The 21,133-nt window shown below is 43.3% G+C and overlaps 1 protein-coding gene across 7 annotated transcripts in view; it reads right to left on the bottom strand.

Annotated features, from left to right (window-relative positions):
• RYK (receptor like tyrosine kinase) overlaps window positions 1-21,133 on the bottom strand; it is a 103,753-nt gene that overhangs the window by 32,047 nt on the left and 50,573 nt on the right. For 4 of the 7 annotated variants that reach the window (XM_070072805.2, XM_089331174.1, XM_089331175.1 and 1 more), the window contains exons 3-8: window positions 17,384-17,483; window positions 15,212-15,346; window positions 12,301-12,354; window positions 8,411-8,555; window positions 1,868-1,968; window positions 1,465-1,599 (exon numbers count right to left, since the gene is read on the bottom strand). In XM_070072805.2, the coding sequence (XP_069928906.1) occupies window positions 1,465-1,599; window positions 1,868-1,968; window positions 8,411-8,555; window positions 12,301-12,354; window positions 15,212-15,346; window positions 17,384-17,483 (670 nt within the window). The remainder of the gene's footprint in view (window positions 1-1,464; window positions 1,600-1,867; window positions 1,969-8,410; window positions 8,556-12,300; window positions 12,355-15,211; window positions 15,347-17,383; window positions 17,484-21,133) is intronic. The other 3 variants (XM_051818598.3, XM_070072806.2, XM_070072807.2) reach the window with 3 other exon arrangements.

The raw sequence follows: 21,133 nt of genomic DNA, 5'->3' as shown, positions 1-21,133 counted from the left end.
TTAGGATTTAGGGAACACACACAAAAGTGTACCTGTGTGTGTGTGTGTGTGTTACTATAGTAATTAATATTCCTACTAGCAATATGGAAGAGAGCCTGCTCCCTCAATATCCCTTTCAATTAGATATTATCTTTTTAATTCTCTTAATTGAACAGATTAAAAACAGAATGTAATTAGTGTTTGATTTGCATTTATCAGATTTCCAGTGAATCTGACCATTTCTTACAAAAATGTTAATTAGCTCTTATTTTCTTTTCTGAAATCAAGTATCATTGAATTACTGGAATTGTAACTACGAAATTCATGAAAATTGTTCTCTCTATATTAATAAATGAAGTAATAATAGAAAAAAATGCATACAGGCTTGAAAACATTAAAGAAAACAACCTAATCCAGAATCATCTCCTTTCCTTACATTATACCACCGCAACAGATCACTTGTTCTATCAAAGTAGAGATCAAAATCACCTACAAATACAACGGGACTCATTGGTTTCTCATTCCTTGGACTGTTCAGGAAACACTGACTGGTTTACCTGCTCTCCTCAGGTGGCAGGCAGATCTGAAAATCAGTTAGGCGTAGACAGATGACAGCCCTCACAAGTGGCATTCACACTCTGAAGAACTCGTCCAAGTCTCCGTCCATGAGTGACCACTCGCCATTGAGGGCAGTCTCTCACTAGGCTGTGACTGACCTACAACTATCCCAACCATCAGATGAAGACAGCACAACTCATATGCATCTCAAACACTGAAACTGAGTTACGGCAATGGTATTTAAAAAAAAAAAAAAAGTAATTCTTTAAGAACTTCAAGAGCTCAACGCAGTACTTTATTAATTTCTGTCCTCTTCCTTCAGCATCTCCCTAATACTCTAAAATTCAAAAAGCAAAGGACCAGCAAAAGGGAAAGGTACTAATATCTATCAAACAACACTGTGTGTTAGTTCACTGAATTTTCTTCATCTCATCTAGTCTTCATAACTAGTCTAAGAGTTGCCAATGTGGCCCAAATTTACCAAAGAGGAAACTGGAGATCAAAGACAGTGACTTCTCCCAGGTCACACAGGGCACCTATCATGGGATAAGAACTCGAGTCTGACTCCAAAGCCGGGCCTGTTCCTTCCGCTGAATGCCCCCACTGTCAGTCAGACAGAACAACTTGGAATATTTCAGAGACATGCTAAGGAGAGATCATTTCAAGTAAGAACAAAACAGAAAAAATATCTTAAAGGTTATAAGAACTACATATGCTTTAATATACTTCAAAATCAAGAACTGCACCAGTCTGGAAAAAGAGAAAATGAAAGTCATTTTAATAAGAGAAATATATTGTGTGCTGCTTTTTTATCCTTATCTTAGACACAAAACGAGGTGAAATTTTTTAAATTGTGTGAATCAAGTTTTTCAGAGGTTAAGTAACATGAACTCTTACTTGAAAAGCTGATTTTTAAACAATAAATACCTTCTTGGAGTACATCTTTCAGAGTTATCCTCTCCCTGGATATTGCTATATCCTTCACCTTGGCTTTGGCTTCCAGAAGAGTGACACTTCTTAGGTCATTCTTCTCTATCCGCAAGGTAGGATAACCTGAGGAGCCAACAAAGCCAAAACAAGCAATATAAATACCCTTATGACGGCACTGGGGACAACCGTTCAGTTAGAACAGCAGGTCAAGTCACAGGGATGAAGGAGCGTGCAAGTCACAGAGACAGACATGACACGTGAACTGCTTTTCCACCTACCACAAAACCACACTAAATAAGAACCTGCAAGAAACCTGCAAGACCCCCACACTACTTGAACTGCCTTCCAGCCAAATTAAACAGGCCTAATAAGTCAACTTTGGAATTAAATTAACTCTTACTGGTGATAGGAGTGGCATTGTTGGGCGTGTCAGCTCTCAGATACTGAGTCGTCTGGGTGGATGGCTGAGACAGTCCTTGGGAGCTACTGCTGGCACTGATACTGCAAACAATTTTTATAAGAGAAACATTGGACAAATCAGTTTTATTGAGAAATATCCCTTTTTCCATACATACAAAATATACTAAACCCCTGATCATCACAACAGCACAAGGATCTTTTCCACAATGTTCTGTATTGAAATTTTAATCTGCTTTATAATGCAGAGCTCTATTTTTTCTTTCCCCCAAATCACCAAGTAGGTTCATCATACCGAAACTACCCAGAAATGCAGGTCTGAGTCCTGTCATAGCAGCCAAAGGCCCTCTGAAAGAGTATGTTAGGGAAGGAAGGCTCATCTCTGAAGAAGAGAGCCCAGGCCACTCGCTCAGACAGCTGTTCAGAAAATAGAACGACAGGCCTGTTGCAACGATGCCCCAAATCAAACGGCCTCCAGATCAAATGTGTCAACACATCCAAAGGCTGGGCTGAGAAGGAGTGTCAGATCTGGGTCAAGCTGTTTTCCTCACACAAAATCTGTGGAGAATATGGAAATCTCTAATATCTGAAACATTATATCACATGGTACTCTCAAACTACCACAGGAGACCTGGAAGATGGTAGGCGGAAATAATTGCTGACCCTGTATTCAAGATTACTACAAACGAATGCTTCTCACACATGTGCTTCTTTCTGTCTATCCAGTGGACAGTATCCTTGTCCCAGGTCACCCCTGCACATATTCCGGTCTCGCCACCTCGGTCCTGTGATCCAGCAGCACTGCAGAAGTGCAGCGCAGAGACTCGGTGGGAAGGACCCAACTCGGGGCAGGATGCGCTTTCCATGCCTCCTCTAGCCACAGCATCAGTACACCCCAGTCAGAGGCTCCCACTTTCCAGAATGTGCAAAACCTTTTCATTGACCCCTTGCACACAACAGTTCTGAGTTTTACAAACTAGTGATAGAAAAGTGTTTATAATGACAAAGAGTTGCTATGTAATCTGTAACATTTATACATGAATTTATATTTTATCAATCTAAGAGTCCCCACAATCATCTGAAAATGTAAATATAGAACATAGTTAAGTTGCTATGCAAGCTTTTATCACTAATAATACAATCTATTATCTCCTTTATCACTAGTAATACAATCTATTATGTTCTCACAACTAAAACATTCTAAAAAGTCACAATAAAAATAACTATAATTTTCTGCAATAAACATTTGAAAAGCACTTAGGTTCAAGCCGTTCTGCTCAACACAACACGTCCGGAAGACACAGTTCGCCTAATGAAATCCCTCAAGCAGCCTTCCCTTCAGAGGCCCAGCCTGCTTCCCCAGCCACCTTGCTGAAGACACCACATAAGGACTCAGCAGGCTATCATCCAGCAGGGTTCTGGAAGAGCTGTACAGGCTGGGGCCTATCCAAGAATGGGCCTATCTGAATTTTACTTGTGCATGTAGTGGGCTTTGGACAGTCTAGCAGAGCCAAGAGCATGAACCTTGAAATCAGAACTGCCAGCACCATCCACTATTAACAGTATGACCTGAGTAAACTATTTAAGCTTTCCCGCCCCACATAATGCTAACTCCTGATAAGACTGCTGGAAGGATTACATGAAAGATAAGTAAATAAAACATTTAGGACAGCGTCTGGCCTCCAGATACATTTTCAAAAATGACTATTATTTTTACTGGGAATGTTTTAATGCACTTCCAATCCTTAGAATGAAAAGGAGCTACAGGCACGTGTGTTTGCAGCTCTGCGTAGTACTCAGGCTCAGACTAGAAAGACGGAGGAAAGAGCAGCATCAGCATCCTCAGGAGGAGGAAATGAAGGACTTCGGCTTACTCACCCATAAGACAGGATAAGAAACCTACCTCGCAAAATGAGAAAGCTACCTCACAGGATTTCTGTGAGGCTGGAACTATATGATATATGGAAACTACTACTTAAATATTAACTGTTATCAGCATCACTGACAGTGAAATACAGAAGAGCCCATTTCTCTCCACTAACTGAGCAGTAGGTGGCACTACTGTACCATCTCCGAATCTCAGAAAAGGTACCAGCTAAACAGTAACAGGTGTTAGGGGTACCTCTATGCCAATGTTTCATTTGTTCAACAGACACTAGATGGGAAGGGAGGATCAAGTAATCCTAAGCAAAGCACTACACTAAGTGGTGCAAACAAACTCTGCAACCCAAGGCTCACTGTTAAAGAGAAGCAAGGAGCAGTCGGGGACCTACCTCTGACACCTGCTCAGGTCCAAATCCACACAGGAGGTAGGAAAGGAGATTAAAATGTCCATCTACCAATACTTTTTGTATAAAATCAGCCTAAATACATTTTCTTTTCATCAGCAAGTAGGATTAGTTATAGAGATGTTGGACCTGCTTTAGAATGATACTGGGACTCGGGGCCAAGTTGGTAACTTTCCTTCTAAACACTTACTATACTCTGTGCTATTTTCCTTCCTTATTCATTTGCTCATTCAGCAAGTATTTATCAAGTGTCCCTGCCATGCCAGGCACTGTGCTGAGTGCTGGAACATCCAGCACTGAATAGAGTGCTTTCCACTTTCAGGAAGCCTGCACTGCACAGTGTTTTCTGTTTAATGTCGGCCTTACTCTAACTCCACAAGGACAGGAAAAGTGCCTGCTTGTTCACTCCTGCCTGCCCAGCATGTATACCAGCGCCTGATCAATGAGCAGAAAAATCATACTTCTCTGGCATGGAAAGACACAGACCAGACAGAATGGATGCTTATGAATGAGCAGGTGGTACAGATTGGGAAGGGCAAAGAACTACTAGAACAACAAAAGTTTCTGGCCACTTCTATTCATCCTTCATCCAATAGCTACTGCACATCTTACTACGTGTTAAGACTCTGTTAGGAGGTGGAAATAGAAACAAAGAGAAATCCTAGTAGAGGAGGACCTGGGCACCAGCAATGGTGAGGGGGTGGAGATAACGGGAAGGAGACAGGGTAAACAAAGATGCTGCCAAATAACAGCTTCCAGAATCCCACAAAAGGGGAAAGAACTTTCCCACAGACACAAACTGACGGGGAAGACCGCAGTGCGGGCGCACTGCAGAGCAAGCCCTGGGTTGAAGGACTTCGGAGTAAACATGAAGACAGCTTTGCCTCTCCACGAGACCCACCTGGCAGAACCGAGGCCGAAAAGATGCATTTGCAGTGCTTAAAGAGAGAAAGTCACACATGGGTTCCAAGTGCCCAGCGTGACTACAGCTCAGGCAGTTTTATTCTCAGTCCCTAAAGAAGCTCTGTGCGTAACAGGGCTCTGGCTCCTGAGTGCCTAGAACTGAAGCCCTCTCTACTATTGTGTCACAGGAATGCCACGGAGCCATGGGTCCATCAGAACTCACAGGGACGCTGTGACGGCTAATGGGGATACACACAAAACAGTGCCTGGCACACAGCAAGTGCTCCACTCAAGTACAAGAGTCAGTTACTACAAAGAACTAGCAGCCACTGGCGTGGTTCTAACAACCTGATCCTTGAAAAATCCTTCACTTTCATTGAGCCTGTAGCTTCCCCTTTGAAACAAGGACAGTAAGTCCCACCACCATAGGTAGCTGAAGGTGCTTAGTACAACGCATGTGAAATGCCTGGCACAGCACTGGCAAGCAGGCAACGCTCACTAGAATGGCAGCCATCACTTTCTCTGCAGTCCTTATCCAGGAAGAGAAGCAGCTCTCAGATTACTGGAGGGGACCTTTCTGGTCACAACTGTTAGCTTCCTTGGCACATAATCAATCAACAACCACTAATAGAACAGGAAAGAGCTGCACAAGAAATCACTACTAGCACACCACAACTTTCTGACAACAAACACCTAAAAATGGCCTTACTATGGGCAAGACTGGGTTGCAAGACATTGAAGTACTAGTTCACGAAAGCCTACAGCATGCCTATTAGGCATCTATCTCTGGTTGATAGCTGAGGGAAACAGAGGCATGGCGAAGCTCCGTAACTTACTCTACGGAGGCCATAAGGACATAAGCTAGGAAGGAGAACCACCAGACCTCAGAGGTGTGCTTCCACATTCATGCTCTTGACCACCAGGCAATGAAAACACACAGTAATAGAAGCTGCTTTTACTCAATGTCTGAAGACCTTTGCCCAAAAACCTGTAGAGTCAGAACACTTATTAATGGGTGATAACCAATCATTTCAGTAGTCAAAAGTGTATGCCCCAGGGAAACGGAAAGTTCCTGCACAATTCTGGCCCACAAGCACTCAAGGAAAATGTAACTCCTGGGGTGGGCGTTTGGCTAAGCAGTTAAGATGCCACTTGGGATGCCTGCATCCCGAATGGAAGTACTTGGATTCAAGTCCTGGCTTTGACCCCAATCCAGCTACCTACTAATATACACACTGGGAAGCAGCAGTGATGGCTCAAGTGGGAGACCTGGACTGAGTCACCAGTTCCCAGCTCTGGCCTTGCCCAGACCAGACTGTTGTGGGCATTTGGGGAGTGAACCAAGGGATGAGAACTCTTTGATTCCGTCTCTCAACTAAATAATTTATTTTAAATGCAACTCTCAGCATGCTGACCAGAAACCCCTCTAATTTTACATATATCCTGTCCTATCAAAATGCTTCTGTTACCTCTTTTTCCTCTCAATTTTCTTCTAAATGTTATTTGTTCCTTTGTAAACCTATTTCCAACACCACCAGGTACACAAAGCACATACTTCTCATTCTTACCCTTTTCCTCTCCTTTCTCTACACAGGTACAGAAAGCAGAACAGCGAGGACAGGCAGTATCCGGAGGCAGACCCCTGCCCCTGCAGTCCTTCTTTATGCCCAAACGTGCTCACTCACTGCACAGGTGACACTGGGCTAGGACTGGGGACCCGGCAACGGGGGAGACACATGGCTCTCCAACTGGGCAGTGAGAGCTGACATTCCAGCAGGACCAACGAGACAAGCCCACAGAAAAAAAAAAAAAAAAAAAAAAAAAAAAAGAGAGACCCAGAAGGAAAAAGTACAATAAGAGAGGGAGTTGCGAATGAGAGAGAGAAGGATATGAATAGCTGGGAGGCTTAAAGACTTTATGAAAACTTTGGCACTGGAGTTGGAACTTGAAGAATGAACAGTCTGGACTAGGAGAAAATACAGGGAGTCCCATGGGCAAAAAGAAAGCAGGAACAAAAACCATACAGGGCACAAGTGAGGAACAAGTCATCATTTGACAAGAGCACAGGTAAGGACACAGGAAGAAGGGGAGCAAAGGCTCAAAGAGAACGGGAGAAGCACTTCCACAAACGAAAACAGGGATGTCTAGTCCACAACTGGGAGTCACTGAGCAGGGAAATGAGGACTCTGTGTCGTGAACATACACCTCCACCTCCAGCTCCACCTCTTCCCTACCTGATTATAACTTCCTCCTCCTTGCCATCTCTGAGTCACCCAGGCTGTGATCAGCACCTTCCCTATTCCCATACCATACTATACCTATCACGATCATCAAATTGACACAGTTGTATAATCATGAGCTAATGTCAAAGATTAAATTGTTGACACCAGGAAGTGTATCATTAATTTTGGTATTCCCAGCACTTAGCATAATACCTAACCCAATGCATCTCAAAATGACTGTACATTATAATTATCCAGGAAGTTTGAAGAAAAACATCGTAGCCCAAACACTACCCTACACTGATTACATCAGGATCTTTGGCAGGTGAGACCCACGACTGGTATGTTTTTAACAAAACTTCCCCACAACTCTAATGTACAACTAGGTTGAGAGGCAATGTTATATCGTGGTGGGTTACTCAATAAATGTTTACTGGATGAATAAATGGCTGGATGGACAGATGGAAAATAATGAAGCTGGGAACTAGATCAACGAAATAGCTGATCTTAAAAGGCAATAGGACAGGGTGCGCATTGTGGCACAGCAGGTTAAGCCTGTGACGCTAGCATCCCATATGGGTACGAGTTCATGTCCTGGTTACTACACTTCCAATCCAGTTCTATGCTAATGCACCTGGGAAAGCAGCAGAAGATGGCCCAAGTGCTTGAACCCTTGCACCCACGTGAGAGACCTGGATGAAGCTCTACACTCCTGGCCTGGGCCAGCCCCAGCCACTGCAGTCACTTGGAGAGTGAACCAGAGGATGGAAGATATCTCTGTGTGTGCGTCTCTCTCTGTAACTCTTTCAATCAATATTAAATCTTAAAGAAAAAGGTAATAGGAGTCTAGGATATTTCAACGGGGTTGGAAAAAACATACCGGATTTCCACTTCTCCTAACAACTAATAAACTGATTTCTGACTTCGCAAATTCACAAATAAATAAAATCAGAGAAATCAAAGGCAGTGTTCAGGACATCTTATTTTTCCTCTGACTGAAGCTTGGTCAACCTCCTCCTTCCCCTGTACCAGTGCACACAGGTGTGCAGAGGCTCTTACACATATGCAAATAACTGCTTTTATTTTTCTCCTTTCCCAAAACATGTACAATACCTGTCATCCAGTTCAATCCTTTTCATACTATGAAGGTGCAAAACAGCTAATATTATTGCTACAAGAAATATTACTGCACAACAAACCCCTACACTGATATAAAACACACGTGTAGAGGTGGTTGGAGCTGCATGTACAGGATCATCTGAAATAAAAACGAAAAGCACATTAAGCTTTTTAAACAAACACAGTCTATTGCTTTGTGACCCAATCTACACAGTGAGTATCCCGTTTTACATAACAGGGTTCCCATTTTCTGTCTGTATTCCCTCTTCAGTAACATCAATTACCAGCGGCTCACACAATTTTTCAGTGTTTTTGTTTTTGTTTTAGTTTTTACAGGTTTTAAATAGGACTTTTGGCAAACAAAAATGACAGTCACGCACAAATGGTAAGCACAAAATACACTGTCACAGTGCTGCCCGACAGATTTTCTACAGTCAGAGAAATGTTCTCAGGGTGCTGCCCAGTGCAGGGGCCTTTGGCTATTCAACACTGAAATGCGACCAGTATAACTGAGGAACTGAAGCTTTAATTTTAACCTAGTTTTAACTAACTCAGAGCGGCTAACAAGCAGTTACCATCCTGCAAAACGTAGCGCTCTAGGTTTTTCCTAGTTTCTCAGTACTGACGTCTGGGTTGGAGAACTCAAGGACCACTGACTCAGAGGAAAGAAATGAACAATAGAGGCACGCACAAGAACAAACATTTATTTTTTTTCTTTTGAGAGTAACAGAAATTACCTTTGTTTAGCTGTTTTTTAAAGACTGCATTGATAAAATGATATTCGGCTTTACAGCATTTTTAAGAGACAGAACCAGAAAGCAAGAATAGGGAGAATAACCTAATGACAAAGACTCACACTCACTGAGAAGAGACAATACACACTCGTGTATGTGATCTAAGCAAGGACAAGCGGTGTGACTGAGTTTCGACAATGAGTGTGGTGCACACCATAGTTCTACTGAAGAGAACCAGAGGAATCCGAGGGGTTCTCCTAAATGACATGGGAAATTATCACCAAGGTTGCAAGCAAAGGAATGACAAACATAGTGTCACTCAAAAAAAACCTGCTGACTGTCTACTGTGTTAAGAATGCTGTGTGGGGAAACCAGAGCAGAAGGAGCAGACAAGCTAAGACGGTTACCAGAGCAGTCAAAGAAAGACACAGAACAGTGGCTTGGACAACAGTGTCATGGTGAAGGTAGAACAAAATGTATTTGAAGCAGTCAACAGGTCTTGTTAATAAATTGTACTAACGTAAGAGGAAGACGAGGAATCAAAGTTTTGGCTTAAGGAATTACTTGGATAGAGTAGCTTGACAAAGACAAAAAGAAGCAGGTGGAGAAGTGAGAACTGAAAGAGGTTTCTGTTTGTTCAAGTTAAGTCTGGACTGCCTAGTACAAATCCACATGCAGATGGTAAATCGTCAGACATACAATCTGGAGTTCTGGGGATAGGTCAGGACAAAAGATAAAAGTTAAGTCTTTCAAAAACATGGAAATAAGATTGCTTTCTAAAATTTTTATTTTTTTATTTTTTTGACAGAGTGGACAGTGAGAGAGAGAGACAGAGAGAAAGCTCTTCCTTTGCCGTTGGTTCACCCTCCAATGGCCGCTGCAGCCGGCGCACCATGCTGATCCGATGGCAGGAGCCAGGTGCTTCTCCTGGTCTCCCATGGGGTGCAGGGCCCAAGTACTTGGGCTATCCTCCACTGTACTCCCTGGCCACAGCAGAGAGCTGGCCTGGAAGAGGGACAACCAGGACAGAATCCGGCGCCCCAACCGGGACTAGACCTAGTGTGCCGGCGTCGCAAGGCGGAGGATTAGCCTGGTGAGCCGCGGCGCCGGCTGTGCTTTCTAAAATTTAAACTTTGAATCAACAAACAAATCAGAACAAAGCGATGCCAAGAGACCAAATGACCTCTAGGGTGGCTGGACTGGGCTGTTGCCGAAATGAAGGCATAGCTTTCCCCATGGAAACGGTATGGCCCTGCAGGGCTGCCCGGTCTTGGACAGGCAGGGAGAGCCCACGGCACGTGTGGCAGTACCGCCCAGGCACTCTGCTAGAAGGTGCCCCACGTGCACCCTGCTCAATGGCTTCCAAGTGCCAGGCTGGTGTGTGCACTGTTCTCACTCCCTCGCTTTGACGTGCCTTATTGCCCGTCACGGCCCGCTCATCCTCAGGTCTGAGATGAGATGTCACTTTCCTCAGAAGGCTGTCCTTCGCTCCCTTAGTGGAGGGAACATGGCCCTCCTCAGGTTTCCAAGGCTCTCTGTATCCACCACAGCTTCACTGCCTTTGCTACCACTGCCCACCCTCCCGTCCATCCCCCCAGCTACATTACACGGCACTGAGGGCAAGGGTTCTCTGCCTCAGTCACATGCCCTGGCACTCCATGGAATCTCAGCAAATGCTGGTGGTTGGATAAATAAATAGGAAAGGAGACGAGTGGAAAGGAGCAAGGAAGAGACCAAGAATATGCAATACTGTTCTTGTGGAAACAGCCTGTGGATGTACAAAGACATGGGTAAAATCACCGGAATTTCAAAGGTAAATTTTGAGAGTAGTAATGTTAAAAAATGTTTTTCTTCTAGAAATGCATCTAAATAAGATATGAGTAGACACTATTTCATGTTATTTTACCTTCAGAAAAAGACCTACTTTGGCACACCGAGATACCTGGTGCCTCTTGAGGTAACACAAAGACGAGACAGGAAGCACACAGTACTGCCTGTGGACTGAACTTGCCACCAGAATTGGGTCTGAATCGAATCCAGTGTGAAATCTGACTGCCAACTTATAGCAGAGAGAAAAACGTGTTAAGTAACACCAGGAAGATGAAGAATATGGTAAATTCTAAGGAAGAAATGATACAATTTCTTCAATAAGTGTATTTAAAAATCAGGGAGGTGCTTTCTGATGAATATAAGTATCAGCCACAAACTATGTGTGTAGGCTTCACAGGAATCTTGACTCAGAGGGCAGAAACCTTTACACTTCTAAGACTATTAGATTAAGCTGAACATGGACTAGCTATCAGAAGGTATTAAGAATTTCTGCTAATTTTGCTATATGTGATAAATCTAAGTGTATAGGTATGGGGTGACTGTGGTTTTTGTGCTTTGTTTTGTTCTGTTTTTTAACAGAGTCACACTGAAATATCTGTGGATGAAATAATGTGATGCCTGGGATGTGCTTTAAAATATTCTATCCTACTCCTAACCAGCCAGAATATTTTTCAGTGGAAAAACACTGGTCAAATATTCATCATTAATGAACTTGGGTGGTGGGTACAGGGGGTTCATTGAAGCATACTCTCAATTTTTGCAGACTTAAAATTTTTTCAAAAAAATTAAAGTCAACTTCCATTAAAAGAATATTATTATTTTAAGATGCTGCTATTAACAACTATCTCAGGAAAATAAGATGCAATGATGTGCTCATGCTAAGAAAGAAAAAAAGAAGCCTGCTATAGTACCTAATCATAATCAATACCCATTCCCCCAAAATCTACTGTGACTTTCAGTGATGTTGGTTGAAATAATATACTGTGTTTAAGCTTAGATCTTCACCTGGCTAGGGCCAGGACACAAGTTCGATTTTCCAAGCTGGGCTAATAAAAATCTTAAACATATTTCATGTTCATACTTTAATTAGAACACCTGAGAAGACAGGAAATAGATTCTTGTCTGTGAAAGCTTTTTAACCAACTTGCTAGGAGATATATATGAACTGCACTTCTCCAACCACTCATTTACCAACTTACAAACAGCATGGCATCATTATCATTCAACAAACTGGAACCTCTAAGTTTTGTGCAATCACGTTCATATTCAATTAACCATTTTTTAAATCCCTAATAATAAAGATAATACAGTAACACTTACAAATAGTTCTGCTAGCATTTTTGTCCAAGGCTGAAGTTTTTACTTCTTCAAGTTCTAAATTAAAAAAGATATAAAAGATTATTTAGGAATTCTTTCTTTTTCATGAAAATCCTTAAGTACTATAATTAAACTGTATGAACGCTTCTCTAACATAGTTTTGGGTTCTATCAGAACACTGCTTGAATTAAGTAACAAGGTTATTTGTTGCAAGATATTGAAAGCTACATTTGATAATCACCTCAATCATTAATCAATAGTGCCAGCTTAGCCAAAGGGCTCTACTTTTAGGTGCTCATTGGCAAAGGGTTTTGTGATTAAGAAGTCTGGGGGAAGCTATACACAAACGTGCACTGGAGCCTCACATTGCACATTCGCAGAATGGAACAGTTCTAAGCAGTTCTGGAGTAGCACAACTTGTTTACACTGTAACTCATATCCTCAAATGATAAAGGAAATTTTTCTTGCCAGTAACACTCCATGCTGTACAGATATTTTTTAACAGTAGACTGTTTTAAGAGCTAGTGGCCTGGAAAACCAGATAAATACATTGGGATCACATATTAAAGTGAAACTCATTAACATGGAAAAGTATGACCAAATAAAGAGGGTACTACTATATTAAACTTAAGTAAAACAGAACAGAAAATAACACCAACAATAGAATTTTAATGTTCATTTTCATGTATCAATTAAAGAAAACAGAGAAGGCATAGATCACTCTGAATACTGGTTGATCACTGACCTTAGTGGATTTCAGCATTGGTGGGACCCATGGACCACACCAATTGTATCTCACTGTGCCTTGAAGAGTAACAGATGAAACACCACGCTACAGTCTGCCCATCTCCTTGGGGACCAGGACCCAGCTGTCCTGCCCTCCTCACTGACCAGCCGGGGAAGCGCAGGCAACCTCTCCACAGCCCCAGTCTCCTTATGTTCATTTTATACCGGCTAGGTTTGGCTACAGAGTTTTTAAAGCCCTTTCAGTTTTAAAATTATATCAAAGTAGGTACATAACTAAATGTGTTACAACTGAAAAATGTATCTAAACACAAAAGCCAAAAGGTGCTAACTTACCATTTTTAAAATGTTTATTCTAATGCAGTACGGCTTTTTTTATTTTTATTTTTTGGCATGTATCTGGACATTAGTCATTTTAATGCACTTGTTGGCTTCAGGAAATTTCTTGGGAGACAGTTTAACAATGACACTAGAGTATAGGTTTGCACCTCAGCTGCACCACTTAGCTCTCTGAGCTCGCAAATCAGTCAGATTTTCAGAACTCAGCTTTCACCTCCCAAAGAAGAGATAATAAAAGAACTTGCTGCCTAAGGTTGCTGTAAGGATTAAATGGGCTTACTGTACATGGAACATTTAGAACACAGTCAACACTGAACAAGTTTAGGGAATTTATAAGTGTGGGTTTCTCTCTCTCTCTCTCTCTTTTTTTTTTTTTTTTTTTTGACAGGCAGAGTGGATAGTGAGAGAGAGAGAGACAGAGAGAAAGGTCTTCCTTTGCTGTTGGTTCACCCTCCAATGGCTGCCACGCTAATCCGAAGCCAGGAGCCAGGTGCTTCTCCTGGTCTCCCATGGGGTGCAGGGCCCAAGCACTTGGGCCATCCTCCACTGCACTCCCGGGCCATAGCAGAGAGCTGGCCTGGAAGAGGGGCAACCGGAACAGAACCCGGCGTCCCAACCAGGACTAGAACCTGGTGTGCCGTCGCTGCAGGCGGAGGATTAGCCTATTGAGCCACAGCGCCCACTGGTTTCTCTTTTTTTAACCACTTTGGATACTAATCAGTTCTACCCACATGACCTGAATTTTTGCAATTGAAAGTGAGTGAGTTGGACTAGATAACCCTTAAAGAGAACTACAAAATTTTTTGATCTATGACCTAGCATGCTGGAACTCTTTCACACATGCTGTGATTTCCTGAGTAACAGATAATATAATTAAAAGTAAAAAAACTACTAACATTTATATATGATATTCTATGTGGCAGGCTAAATTTAATTATTCTTAAAAAGCAGAAAAAGAAAATAAAAACTTCTGAAACATGTATAATGCCCATTTTGCATATGAGAAAAACTGAGGCTTAGCGAGGTTATACAACTTGCCCCAGTATCTTGGAAAGAACCAAGCTGTCGGCTGGCGCCGCGGCTCACTACGCTAATCTTCCACCTAGCGGCGCCGGCACACCGGGTTCTAGTCCCGGTCGGGGCGCCGGATTCTTTCCCGGTTGCCCCTCTTCCAGGCCAGCTCTCTGCTGTGGCCCGGGAGTGCAGTGGAGGATGGCCCAAGTGCTTGGGCCCTGCACCCCATGGGAGACCAGGAAAAGCAACTGGCAGGGCCCTGCACCCCATGGGAGACCAGGAAAAGCAACTGGCAGGGCCCTGCACCCCATGGGAGACCAGGAAAAGCAACTGGCTCCTGCCTTCGGATCAGTGCGGTGCGCCGGCCGCAAGTGTGCCAGCCGTGGCAGCCATTGGAGGGTGAACCAACGGCAAAAGGAAGACCTTTCTCTCTCTCTCTGTCTCTCTCTCTCTCACTATCCACTCTGCCTGTCAAAAAAAAAAAAAAAAAAAAAAAAAAGCTGTCATTCTAGCCCATGTCTCTCTGACCCCAGAGCAAGGCTTCCACACGAAAGTAACTTTATAAGGAAAACACAGTGATACTCAAATTACTCAGGGTCCCCTAACACATTTATCTTCTTTCTCTGACTCTTCAGTCATGTTGGTTCTATTTCCTATCCCTAATGGAAAATATCTCTGCAGTTCTGCCAAGACTGAGAAACCAGGCACTGAGTGGGGCCTGAACTAGATGTGTTCCTTCTCTTGTCATCTGCAGCTGTAATCAAGACTTCATCATAATTAAATGTGTACAAAGATAAAATGTTGACAAATTCCTTACTTTTGTAGCACATTTTCCTTCGTTTAAAATTTAAGACTGTAAAATTTTTTGAAGAATTTACTGTCAAGTTGAGTTGCATTAATATCATAACTTCAGAATCTACTTTGCCAGTGCAGGAAAGTTCGACCCGGAACACTTTAAAAAAAATAAGAAAAATCATTCAATTTTCTAAAAATCCACATTAATGCTCAAAATGGCTCTAATAAACTTTTCAGAACTATTTTTGTTGTAATAAAACTGAAAGTCATTTATTTACATAAACTAATTAAACAGAAGCTTTCAGATACCTCATCTTTAAACACCACAAGGTTAGACATTAAGTGTTTCATTCATTAAGGACAAAAAGTTAGCAGTAAAGAACTAACCAAGACATAAATGAAGAGATAATTGTTTTCAACTTCGGCTCACGATTTTTAATATATAACTTTGTCTCGTACGTCCAACACACTGAAGCTAGATTCAAAAGGTAAACCCTGCTGTCCCTACCCGTCCTATCAGGAACAGTAACAAAAATTATATGGTAGGAAAGAAAGATAATCCATTCTCGAGATGCTGTTTTATCTTGCTCTTAATGAAAGATTAAATATAAACAGGTAAACAAATAGGATAAGTTCTCAACTATGAATTTAAACAACAGCTTTCTAAACATTCTCTGGCTTCTATCAGCAACTGCAGCAACAGGGTAACAAACATCAATGCCTATTTTTTAAATTTTTTTTTAAAGATGTATTTTATTTATTTATTTGAAAGAGTTACAGAGAGAGGTAGAGACATAAAGAGAGGTCTTCCATCCACTGGTTCACTCCCCAGATGGCTGCAATGGCTGGAGCTGTGCCAATCCAAAGCCAGGAGCTTCTTCTGGGTCTCCCACATGGGTGCAGCACCGGCCCCGCCTATTTTTTTTTTCAATCTTTCAATTAAAGATTCTTTTTCTATAATTTAGAATATATCTTTTCTCAGTATGTATGAGTGTATCAGAGATAGGAACATTTCTGCATTTCTTTACTTACCCATATGAATTAATCCACCTTCTTGCATTTCTTAAAGCTTAAACTAATGGATATCACTAACAACATGAATAAGACTGCCAGGAAAAGTTTGACTACACTGCTATCACTTATGGTTTCAATTTTAAAACATTCCTACTATATTAAGATCTCACTCAGAGGCTGGTGCTGTGGCATAGTAGGTTAATCCTCCGCCTGCAGCAACAGCGTAATATATGGGCACCAGTTCTACTCTGGCTGCTCCTCTTCTGATCCAGCTCTCTGCTATGGCCTGGGAAAGCAGCAGAAGATGGCCCAAGTGCTTGGGCCCCTGCACCCATGTGGGAGAACTGGGGGGAAGCTCCTGGCTCCTGGCTTCAGACCTCCACAACTCCAGATGTTGAGGCCATTTGGGAAGTGAACCAGGGGAGGGAAGACCTCTTTCTCTGTCTTTTCCTCTCACTGTCTGTTAACTCTTCCTCTCAAATAAATAAATAAAATCTTTTTAAGAAAAAGATTTCAATAGTTCAAAAGTGTTAAATTGGTTTAAATAAGATAGTTCATTTACTCATAGATGTATGGAGTGCCTATGTTGTGTCCAGATGCTACACAACAAGAAAAAAATTACAGGATAATGCAATTAGAAACCAGTTAAAAACGCGGTACAATGGGGCAGGAAGAACAGAAGAGAGAGTTAACCACTGGGAGGACAGGCGGAAGCAGGATAAGGACAGTAAAGAGTCTGAGTGTCGCAGAATGAACAGGATTTCAGAAAGGAGGAAACAATGGTCCCACACACAGAGACCAGCTCATGCAAAGGTGTGGACATCAAAACTGCATTTGGTGTCAAACTGCAAGAACACAGGAGCAGTCAAGGGCAGCAACAAGGCTGGCTAGGAGAAGGGGCAGCCAGTAAAGGTCCCAACACACGGACTGGGGACTCTGCTCTGTATCCAGCCGATGGGCCTGGGGGCACTGAGGAGCTTCCTGCCATGTGGTCAGGATGTACATATGCAGTGGTCACCCAGGTCCTACTGGGGGATGCAGGACTTGACTGAGGAAGAACAAGGTCAGACACAGGGACTCGTGTGGAAGCCGTGCCAGCAATGCATGGGAGGAGGTAAAGCACAGCTCAGCACAGGCAGTCAGCAGTATGTTAACTCTGTCTCAGAGGACTCTCACTCACCTGATAAAGTGCGTGGAACTTCCCCCTGAACAGAAATGTTGACCTGGGGCATGTCCATAGCCACATAATTGTCTACTTGAAATCCCAGCTTATACTCAACCTGTAAAATAGGGAGAAATAAAACTGGCTCTGTAGTAACAGGAAGGACAGTAACGACTTCAGTAACAGCTCGTTCATCAATGCCTGAGCCTTTAGTATGTACAATCTAGCTATTAAAAGATCCAAACTGTCACAAATAGTCCTAGGAATTATCAACAGGATAAAAATTCTACCCAGCTACCACCCTCTATTTTACAAAGAGACCAGAACCACCATTCTAGGATCCGGAAACCCTGCTGAAGACTGCAGCCATCAACGACAGAGCCATGGAGAGCCAGACAGAGCCAAGAGTTGAGACAGAATTTGCAGGTTGAAGCCATCATAATCAGTCACCTTCTAAGCCAAGGTCCGAGGATCCTCACGTCTGTTCTGCAGACCCCTCACCAAAAAAGCTGACTCCAACTGAAGAATTCTACAGAAACTTTCTAGCCACATTTTCTAGTCCAGCTTTCACCATGAAAGTTCATGTCTGCCTCCCCATCTAAGCACTGGATCTGTTTCTCAAGGGATTCAGAATCCAGAAGACAGGAGAGGCAACAACAAGACAGATATCCCTAAAGCCATCATCTCATCATTACCTGGCCTACTCAATGTGGCTTAACAGAACCAGTCAGCATCCATAAATACAGCCCTGTGCTAAAGAAGTAGCAGCAGCTCTTACTGCAAAGCAAGAGCTGAAATTCAGAATAGCTACCACCTTCAAGATGGTCAAGGAAATCTTACATTTCACATCATTCTTTGTCCTGCCTGTGGAGTCTTGAAAAATATAATACCCCTCTTCCATTCAGGGGCCACAGGGCAGCTTTTGAAGAGAAGACTGGCAGATGCACGGGGTGGTGGGTTGGAAAAAGGGTGGGATGAAGAAAGTTCAAGAAGCCATTCTTTAGGAAATTTAACAAGGAAAAATAGGAGGCAGGCATTCAGGGCAGAGGATTTTCAAAGATTTTCTTTTTTTAATGAGATACTTAAACACGTTTATATACTAACAACAGATTAGTGAAATGGTAAATAATAAAGAAGAAAGGAAAGAGGCTGACACTGTAACATAGTGGGCTAAGCCTCTGCCTGTAGCACTGGTATCCCACACTGGTTCGAGTCCTGGCTGCTCCACTTCTCATCCAGTTCTCTGCATGTGGCCTGGGAGAGTGGTAGAAGATGGCCCAAGTGCTTGGGCTCCTGCACCTGCATGGGAGGCCAAGAAGAAGCTCCTGGCTCCTGGCTCCTAGCTCCTGGCTTTAGATTGGCTCAGCTCCAGCCACTGCAGCCACTCTCCCTCTGTCTCTCTCTGTAACTCTACCTCTCAAATAAATAAATAAATCTTTAAAAAAAGAAAGAAGGGGAGGACGGGGCGCCAGATTCTGTCCCGGTTGCTCCTCTTCCAGGCCAGCTCTCTGCTGTGGCCCGGGAGTACAGTGGAGGATGGCCCAAGTGCTTGGGCCCTGCACCCGCATGGGAGACCAGGAGAAGCACCTGGCTCCTGGCTTCGGATCAGTGCGGTGCGCCGGCCATAGTGGCCATTGTGGGGTGAACCAACGGAAAAAAGGAAGACCTTTCTCTCTGTCTCTCTCTCACTGTCCACTCTGCCTGCCAAAAAAAAAAAAAAAAAAAAAGAAAAAGAAAAAAAAAAAGAAGGAGAAGAAGAAGAAGAGGAGGAAGGGAGGAAGAGAAGGAGGAGGGAAAACGGGAGGAGGAGGAAGAAGAAGAAGAAAGGAAAGAGGGAAAGAGTATCACCTCAGACCCCCAGGCATCAACTAAAGCAGAGGGAGCTGTTAGCCATGGACAAGAAGGCAGGCTCAACCAAATGAGTTTCATGCCCTTCTAGGATTCTCTTTTTACACTCTACTTGAAAGTCCTGGGCTAAACACTCAGAGTATGCAAACATTAAAATCTTCCTTTATAGGTGCATGAATGCCTGTTAAAGGCTGTACTGTCAAGCGCCAGGTTCACAACAAAGAAAATGTTCTTGCTGCAGCACACCAGTGACTGAGTGGTACCTCACTCTGCTAGTCAGTGTTTTCTCTCATGGTAGCAATTACCATACCATTACTGCCACCTGGAGGTGCCAGAGCGCTATAGCCCAGCTGGGAATAAGCAGGCTTTCCAACAACACACCCTCAAGAATCACTGGTTGTATCACTACATCCAGTACACAAGGCAAGTGCACAAAAGAAACCAGCACAATCAGCAAGAACTGGCTATGGAACCATGAGACCATGCAGTCCTTAGGTAAATTAGACATTTTTCTGAGCTCAGTAGCTGTAAAACAAGGATAACACAACATGTTACGAAGACGCAATATGCTAATGTAATGTACCTGCTAGCCTGGTACAGAATCTCTCTGAAAAATGCAGGCCCCAGTAGTATCAGCAGTCATCCCAGTAGCTACCACATGGGAATGCTTCACTTCCCCATAATCAGCAGCCTGCTGCCGACCCCAGAGATTCTGACAAAAGCCCTCCTGTGCTTTGCCAAGAACACTGTTGCAGTTCTTCTGGTCTGTCCCTCATTTTGGAAGCCACCCTGTTCTGAACAGCCTCCAAACTCTCACCTTGTTCACAAATGTCTTTCTCACCTTCTCCAGCCTGGCTTTCCTCAGCAGTCATCTCCTCCACCGCCTATCATTTAGTTCCTACAACACCTGACTCAGGCCTAGACGTGAGGAAGTGAGTCCGCATTCTTTAAGAATCATGAGGTCCTCCCAGACATCCCTTCCTCACACAAAATCTGCTCTATCTGAAGCTTATAACTTCTGCTACTGTAATGGCTCTTTAACACGGCATCAACACCAATGGTACACACAGGACCTGGTAGAGGCCTTGGCCCTTAGCTCACCTTGCCTCTTGCCATCTTCCTGCTGAATTCCAAATGCAGTATTCAATATTCTTATATACTAAAGAACTGCTCCATAACCACAGCAAATGCAGATCTGAAGATCCTGTCACTGACCTCTCACCGCCCACCTCTGATGCCTACAAAACCAGTTCTTTATCTCCACTACTCCAGGGCAGTCCACATTTATGAGCCAGGGACTGATCTTAGCAGGGATATGGTGGCCTAAGCCACTTCCCTCTTCTCTGGCGTTAGACCGCTTGGTCTCACATTGCCCACAACCTGTGCTCTAAAGATGATGACATCATCAACACAGTCATGCTGGCGTCTTCAACTGGCTCATTCCTCCCCCACATTGGAAGGCAGCCCCTGGATCCTGTCTGCCTCTCACCTGTTCGTACTGCTCAGTCCCGCTGGAGGAAACCCCACCTCAGAGAGGTGCTCCTGCACAACAAGGATCCCAGGCTCAGAGCAGGTCCCAGTTCTGCTCAGCAGTCACTTCTGCACTGACGCCTCTTGTCCTTAGTCTTCAATTCCAAACCTCACAGACCCTCACCGCTTCACTACGCTCAATAATACTCTTGGTTTTCTCTCTTCTCAGTACCAGGCAGATCTGTTAGAACACTCACGTCACGTGCTCCAGTTCCAAGGAAAGGTCCATTCTCTTCTCCACGTGCGAAATCCTCTCCTGGTACACTAGCTTCTAGCGTACTTCACCACTGATGAGATCTTGTTACTATCAACTTGTCTTTCTTGCTCTTATCTTCAATCTCTTCCATATGTCCAATTACCTACTACTAGATACCTAATAATCTTACAGCT

The sequence above is a fragment of the Oryctolagus cuniculus genome, chromosome 4, assembly GCF_051225735.1.
Source record: "Oryctolagus cuniculus isolate XC-2025 breed Fujian yellow rabbit chromosome 4, ASM5122573v1, whole genome shotgun sequence".
Lineage (NCBI taxonomy): Eukaryota > Metazoa > Chordata > Mammalia > Lagomorpha > Leporidae > Oryctolagus > Oryctolagus cuniculus.
This window is presented reverse-complemented; position numbering and strand designations above follow the sequence as displayed.